Source organism: Chroicocephalus ridibundus, chromosome 8 (assembly GCF_963924245.1).
Source record: "Chroicocephalus ridibundus chromosome 8, bChrRid1.1, whole genome shotgun sequence".
In the NCBI taxonomy this organism is placed as follows: Eukaryota; Metazoa; Chordata; class Aves; order Charadriiformes; family Laridae; genus Chroicocephalus; species Chroicocephalus ridibundus.
Genome location: NC_086291.1, coordinates 1860650 through 1868092, shown reverse-complemented (window position 1 = coordinate 1868092; position 7443 = coordinate 1860650). Strand labels below are relative to the sequence as shown.

Here is a 7443-nt window from a genome sequence, read left to right as displayed (position 1 = left end):
CATCCCAGCCCCTTTCCCTCTCCTCACTGCGGAGCTGGAGGGACCCATGTGCCTCCCGCGCATCCTCGCCGCGTCTCTGGGCAAAGGGAGGGAAGGAAAACCTCCCCCAGCCGGGAAACCTGGGGGGAAACGCGGTTTTAGAGCATCGCCTGCCATCGTTGCCAGAGCTGCCGCTACCGGGGAGGGAGAAAAGAGGCTTCAGCTGCTTTTCAGTCGCCTTCGAGACAGATTTAGCTCTGCGGCCGGCCACAGATGGGGCTGCGCGGCCAGACCGCCTGCGAGAGACAAGCTGAGATCTCGCAGTGAAGCCGGAGACTTTAGTCGCTAATAGAGAGCCAGCAAATTAACCGAACTTAATTCGGAGGGTCACCACACAATGCTTCCACCTGTTTCGCTGCGGTCCTGCCATCTGCCACCCCTCTACCTGCTGCAAAAGAGCCCTTTTTTTTTTTTTTCCCCCCTTTCTCCTGATGCCGTGGGCTTCGTTAAGTCGTGTCGGATCTCATCAGGGCTGCAGCGGCAGGACAATGGGCAGCCAGAGCCCAGCCGGGGCAACAGATGCAGACTTTTGGAAGCTTTCCTCGCCATAACCAACGCAACCGAGGGGCGGCTGAAACCTCTCTCTATGTTCTGCTAAGGGAAACGCTCTCATATCCAGGACTCGTTTCGCCGATGGTAAATTAAGCGATTCTGCCTCGCTCGGCTGCGCCCGCCGGCGCCCCGCACCACGCTCCAGCAAGCGCCGGCGCGGGAAAGGGCTGCGGCTGTTTACGAGCCGAAGGAAAGTGCCAATGCAAGCGAACCTTTAGAGCACCCGCTGCCAAAAGCTGCGTGAGGGACCACCAAGGGTCCCCTCTGCAGCCCGCGTCCGCCGCGGCCCCTCTTGGGCAAGCGTTTTGGCACCCACCGCGGGAGGAGGGCGGCTCCGAGGCGCGACAGCTGAGAAAGCCTGATCTTTGACACGGCTCCCATTAGAAGAAAATCCTCCCCGGAGGTCTCCCAGGCTGAGCGGGGCCATATGGCAGCAAGAGTAAGTTGCAGGAGAAACCCCGAGTTCGACCCAGCGCTTGGAAAGCCGGCGGAGGGGCCGGCAAGGGCGGGATGCATCCCACCCCCTGGCAGCCAGCGGGGCCGGGGGGGCTGGGAGAGCAGGTCACCTCTGCCGGGCTCGAACACCCGCAGTTTCGCTAAGTCAGCATCAGCAGAGCAAGCTCGAGCACCCGGCTGCAGAGCGGTCCTGCAGCTCCGGCCGACATGAAGTGCTGTTCACCGGGGCGGTGGTGGAGGCGTTCGGCACGGCTGCCCCCACCGCGGGTATTTTCAGGGGAGCTGTTGGAGCGGGGCCGGAGGAGGCCCCGGAGCTGCTGGGAGGGCTGGAGCCCCTCTGCTGGGAGGACAGGCTGAGAGAGCTGGGGGGGTTCAGCCTGGAGAAGAGAAGGCTCCGGGGAGACCTTCCAGCCCCTGCCAGGCCCTAAAGGGGCTCCGGGAAAGCTGGGGAGGGACTCTGGAGCAGGGAGGGGAGCCATGGGACGAGGGGGAAGGGTTTTACACTGCAAGAGGGGAGACTGAGATGAGATGTGAGGCAGAAATTGTTGGCTGTGAGGGGGGTGAGCCCCTGGCCCAGGTTGCCCAGAGAAGCTGTGGCTGCCCCATCCCTGGAGGGGTTCAAGGCCAGGTTGGCCGGGGCTTGGAGCAACCTGGGCTGGTGGGAGGTGTCCCTGCCCAGGGCAGGGGGTGCCGCTGGGTGGCCTTTAAGGTCCCTTCCAGCCCAAACCACTATATGATTCCAGGAAAAGATGTCACAACAGACGCACAGATCACAAACCACATCGCAGGAGACACTGCAGACGTGAAAGCCGGGGCCTGTGTGAGTGAAACCGAGTTGCTGGACGGATGGCGTCGCGCCGAGGGCAGCGGTCCCCAGGCTCGTGTCCCCAGCACCGCGGATGCTCCCCAGGGCTGCGGGTAAATCCCATTGTGCCGCCCGGGACCGGCGCTGCCCGCGGATCCCTCCCGCCTCCCCGTTTGCCCTCAGCAGAGCCGCAGCCACGGCCGCTGCCGTGAGCTGCAGAACGCTGCCGCGGTACCGCTGGGTCACATTCCTGGTGAGAACCACACGTCAAAACACTGTTTGCTTTCACCCCTGCCGGCGCGACGGACTGTACCAGGCATTTCACAACCGCCTGTGCCGAGGGTTTGAGGGGCTGGGGAGCTGTTTCACGAGCTCGCAGGGGCAGGGCAATCCCTGTGGCTGCGGGGAAGACAGCCAGCTTCATCCCAATTGCGAATTTAAGGGGAAACTTGCGGTTTTGGGAGGCCTAATAGGTGATAACGCCCTGATGCCGAGGGTGACTTGCAGGAGCGAGACGGCTGGCCGCCGTGGCGAGGACGTACCTGGCCATGCCTTACACATGACCTGGTGCTGCTCCCGCGGCTTCTCCGCAGGTACAGCCGGTGTCCCCCGTTACCTCCGGTGCCACCACTCCGGGTGACGGCTGGCGCAGGGGAAGGGCCGGCAGCGAGGCACCGAGCCGGAGGCCTCGGGCTCAGCCCAGCCCCGGCCACCAGAGCCAAGGTGAGACGTTCAAAATGATGCTTGTGCCGGGCGTGAGCGCGGCCCCGGGGGACACCGGACCCGCCGGGGGTCACCGGACCCGCCGGGGGTCACTGGGCCAGCTTTGCCCCCCCCGGGGCCGGCGGGCGGGGGAGCAGCCCCGGCAGGGAGAGCCCGTCCCTCGCCGGAGGAGCGCGCCCGGGTAGGGATCACGGTTCTAGTTCAGCTTTTTACCGTTTTGGCAACAAATGCGTGTGCCCCCCCCGCCGCGGCCCGCGCCCCCAGCCCCGCCCCTCCCCAGGCCACGCCCCTCCCTCCCCTTCCTCAGCCAATCAGCGGCCGCCGCTCCGCCGGTTCCCGTGGCGGCCGGGCCGGCGCGCGCGGGGTCAGGCCGGCGACTCTCGGAGGCCGACGGAGGAAGCCGGGGCGGGGGAGGGGGCGTGGCCTAATTTGCATGAACCAATGGGAGGGCGATATGCAAATATGGCCGGCGCGGGTTGGCCGGCCGCGGGTGGGATAACGCTCGCGGGGGCGCCTTTGTGCCGCAGAGGCGGCGGCGGCGCGGCGCGGAGCGGAGCGGGCGAGGGAGCGGCGGGCACCGGGCACCGGCACCGCCCGCGGCTGCACTATGACTTTGGAGGAGCTGCCTGGGGACCGCCGCACGGCCGGGAGGTACGGGTACGGGTACGGGTATGGGTACACGTTGCGGTAGGCGGGGGGGGGTGGAGGGTGCGGGGCGTCAGCTCCCGGTGACGGCGGCCTGTCTGTGCTTGTCGCGGCGGCAGGATGGAGCAGGCGGGGGACGCGCTGGAGGAGGTGCTGAGCAAGGCGCTGAGCCAGCGGAGCCTCACCCTCGGCGTCTACGAGGCCGCCAAGCTGCTCAACGTGTGAGTGACACCCCCTTCCCCCCCTTACCCGGCGCCCCCCGGTGTGTGCGTGCGCGTCCCCCATCCCCGCCGGTGACCGCGGCTGTCCCCGCAGGGACCCGGACAACGTGGTGCTGTGCCTGCTGGCGGCCGACGAGGAGGAGGCGGGGGACGCGGCCCTGCAGATCCACTTCACCTTGATCCAGGCCTTCTGCTGCGAGAACGACATCAACATCCTGCGGGTCAGCAACCCGGCGCGGCTGGCCCAGCTCCTGCTGCCCGCCACCGGCCCCGAGCCCCCCGCCGACCTCCACTGCGTCCTCGTCACGGTGAGCGCCGACACCGCCGGGCCTGGCCCGCGGCGACGGCCTCTCACATCGCGCAAGGATGAGGGCGCCCCGGTAGCCATGTGGCCACCGTTTGCCGGTGCTGGGCAGCCCAGGGTGGGCATCGCCGGGGCAGCCCGGGGGTGCGGCGTAACTGGTCTGTCCAGGGAGCGATGGGGAACTCGCCGGGCCATGAGGAATGCGCAGAGCGCGTCTCTGCTCCGGCGAAGCCGGGAATCCGGTGCAATTCCCGAATGGCGTTTGGTAACGCCGGAACTGGCCGTGCCTGGGGCATGGCCACCGACCGGCACAGAGCGGAGCCCGCCAGAGCTGCAGAGCCCAAACAAACTTTTTTTCTTTTTTCCTTTTTTTTTCCTCTTTTCTTTTTTCCTTTTTTTTTCCTCTTTTCTTTTTTCCTTTTTTTTTCCTCTTTTCTTTTTTCCTTTTTTTTTTCCTCTTTTCTTTTTTCCTTTTTTTTTTCCTCTTTTCTTTTTTCCTTTTTTTTTTTCCTCTTTTCTTTTTTCCTTTTTTTTTCCTCTTTTCTTTTTTCCTTTTTTTCTCTTTTCTTTTTTCCCTTTTTTTTTCCTCTTTTTTCCTTTTTTTTTCTCTTTTCTTTTTTCCTTTTTTTTTCTCTTTTCTTTTTTCCTTTTTTTTTTCTCTTTTCTTTTTTCCTTTTTTTTTTCCTCTTTTCTTTTTTTTTCTTTCCCTACTCTGCCCCAGAGTCCAAGGCTGCCAAACTTCCCGCACCGTTCTGGGGTTGCTCTGTTTGTTTGCCTTAGTGGCAATTCAAGATGATTCACGCCCCTGGGTTTTCTGCTGCGCTTTTTCTTTCTGTGGGGGTTGTTTTTGCCTCTGTTAAACCTTTCTCTCTCTCTCTCTCTCTCTCTCCCTCCCTTTCCAGAACCCCCATGCCTCCCAGTGGAAGGATCCAGCGCTGAGTCAGCTGATGTGCTTCTGCCGGGAGAGTCGCTACATGGATCAGTGGGTGCCAGTGATCAACCTCCCCGAGCGGTGACGGCGCCGGGCTGTGCGCGGACTCAACCCCATTGCACTGAAGTTTTGCAATACTTTCGCAGTTGCTCAGGAAGTAACTCCCTGCCCTGGCACGAGGATTACGGGGAGGTGGGGAGAGAAAAAAAAATAATTAACAACAACAACAACCCAAAAAAAAAAAAAGATAAACATGATGCCAAGCGGGGATGGGGGGGGTTTGGCTGATGTTGAGCTACATCTTGTGGGGGATTGAAGGAAAGTGGCTCCGGAGCGCTGGGGATGAGCGTGGAGCGAAGGGATGAGCGAAGGGCTCCGCGGTGCCAGAGGAAGGAGCCCCACACAGCCCCGGGGGGGGCACATGGAAACACCCCCCCCCCTCCCCCAAACCCCTCACTGTTATTTTTTTTTAAAGTGCAACTTGCAGTTTCTGGTTTAAATGCCTTTAAAGAGCAGAAAGGTTAATCGAAACATTTTACAATTCTATTGTATTTTTGGGATGTTGATCCTCAAGTTTTTATGCTAAGATATATAGTAAGTTATTTTATGATGAAAAAAATTATTTATACTCGGAGGTTTGAGAACCAGAATGCCCTTAAGCAGTCGGTCTGCAACCATGCGTCTTTTAACAGTCGGCTGGTTAAAGCAGCGACATTAATATAATTGTTTGAAATTAGATAGTGTTTTTGGGTTTTTTGGCTGGTGTTTTTTGGTGGTTTTTTTTTTTTTGGAAATAAAGTTTAAACTCCAACCTTTTGTGTTGGGTTTTTTTTTTCTTACCCCCTTCATTACTCAGAAGGGCTCATTTGGCAGCTGCTTCCGTGTCCTGGCCGTGGGCAAGGTCCTGTGTGGCTTTATCCCTAGCCCCTCCCAAGCCATTACATGAAAAAGCAGCCGCTGTGCTGCAGGAAACGGTGGAAATGTTAGTCATTTTTCTTGAAAGCTGCCACTTACCAGCAGAGATAAAGGAAAAAAAAACAAGAGGAAGCGTGATTTTTCAAGGCTGCTGCAGAGCCCAAGTTTTCTTGGAATTTGGGGAACCCCGGTTCCTTGCAGGAGGGATGCCTGATCCCGTGTTTCCTGTCTCGGGAAGCGTCAGTCGGAGCGTTGGGATGCAAACCCTGGGTGTCCCGTTGCCTCCGGCGAGGCCAGACCAGTTCTCCCGCTCCGGCGGGACGGTACGATGCCACCCGTCCCCATCCCGCAGGGCCACCTCACCCGCCCCGCGGTGGCTTCGCACGTAGCTGGGGACGGGGCAGGCAGCATCCCCAGGGAGACAGGACGGGTGCGGGATGCGCCGGGGCAGCATCGCCCGAGGAAGAAACACCGGGAGCCCCAGCAGCAGCCGGGAACAAGGAGGTGGGGTCAGGCTCGGCCGCAGTAGCTGCACAAAGAGGGAATTTTCTGCATCTATTATTTTTTGCTTCATTATTAGGGCATTTCAAACGCACCCCAAGAGTTGATCTGCTGCTGCTGACGCTCCGTGCGCACGTATTTAAATACCCTCCTGCTGCTGCACGGGACTTTAGCAGCACAAATATCAGGTACTATGGAAAAAAATTAACCCCATCTGACCACAAACACACAAAAATACAACTTGGGGGATTTTTACCCTCCTTTGCCCGCCTGCGCCCTGTTGCTCTATCCTAAGCATGTAACAGAGGGTGGGTGGCTCAATCACAATTTTTGGCATTAAAATAACTTGCAATTTCACCAAGTTCTACCTTGAGCAGAATCCCCAGTGTCTTCCCCCAGCCCCGTCCCCACCCCACAGACCACCTGGCTGGGACCCCCCCCTGGCCCAGCATCCACCCCTGCACCCAAACGCTGGGGGTTTTTCCCCAAAACCATTCCAGAAAGGGCAAAGCCAGACGGGAGCCCAGCAGCACCCACCCGCCGGGGAAGCACGAGCTGCCGGGAAGGGCGGGAAAGGCACCGGGAAGGACGTTAATTCCGATAACAAGCCAAAAGGAGGAGCGAGCAGCCAACGGCTTTAGGCTCCGGAGCTGGACTCAAGCTGCTGCTCTGCCCTCTGCTCGCTGCACCCAGTGGTGAAAAGTGGCGCTAATTTTGGGTCTATTTTCTTTAATTTTGGGTTAATTTTGTGCTGCAGCCAACAGCAGGGGTCTGGCTCCCATTTGCCCCCCCGGCACGAGCAGGGACGAGGGCGGTTCAGGCCACATTTAATAAAACAAGCCGACATGGGGCAGTTCCTGAAAGAAATTCTCCCCCCCATATATATATATATACACACACATACGTACACATTAATATAAAGACATACACACAGATAAATAAAAGCTTTGGCTTGGGGAGAAGCCTCATTTTCTGGCTCGTAATGAACCAGGCCACAGACTCCAAACCAAAAAGCATCAAGCCAGAGCGACAAGTTCAAGCCAAATCTGCTGATCTTTGGCGAAGCGCGGCACGAGGAGGCCCCGGGAAAGGGCTCTGTCCTGCAGCGGGGACGGCAGCCCCCGGGGAGGGACACCGGCGCCGCGGGGATGGGGGTGACGGTCCCCATCCCGACACACTGAGCAAAGCCAGGTGAGGGGTGGGTCAGGATTGCTGGGGATAAAGGATGTGGAAAGTAATAAAAAAGGAAAAAAAAAAAAAAAAATCTCTCCCCCTGGCCCTCGTCTGCCATCCCATAAACCACCACTGAGGGTGAAAGCTGAGCTTTGAGTGGCATCGGGTGCTCCTGACG

At 59.1% G+C, this 7443-nt stretch overlaps 1 protein-coding gene across 1 annotated transcript; it reads left to right on the top strand.

The window, feature by feature from the left end:
* The first annotated feature begins 3101 nt into the window (after positions 1–3101).
* GADD45A (growth arrest and DNA damage inducible alpha) lies at positions 3102–5483 on the top strand. The gene is made up of 4 exons (XM_063343839.1): positions 3102–3226; positions 3340–3441; positions 3536–3749; positions 4648–5483. Exons 1-4 carry the CDS (start codon positions 3183–3185, stop codon positions 4759–4761), a joined length of 474 nt encoding a protein of 157 aa, XP_063199909.1. The 5' UTR covers positions 3102–3182; the 3' UTR covers positions 4762–5483.
* The last annotated feature ends 1960 nt before the right edge of the window (positions 5484–7443 follow it).

Excerpts from the sequence above, each read along its gene's own strand:
- GADD45A (XM_063343839.1), top strand. The coding sequence starts at position 3,183 with ATGACTTTGGAGGAGCTGCCTGGGGACCGCCGCACGGCCGGGAG. Across the intron at positions 3,227-3,339 it reads GACCGCCGCACGGCCGGGAG|GATGGAGCAGGCGGGGGACG; the intron begins GTACGGGTACGG and ends TCGCGGCGGCAG. Across the intron at positions 3,750-4,647 it reads TCCACTGCGTCCTCGTCACG|AACCCCCATGCCTCCCAGTG; the intron begins GTGAGCGCCGAC and ends CTCCCTTTCCAG.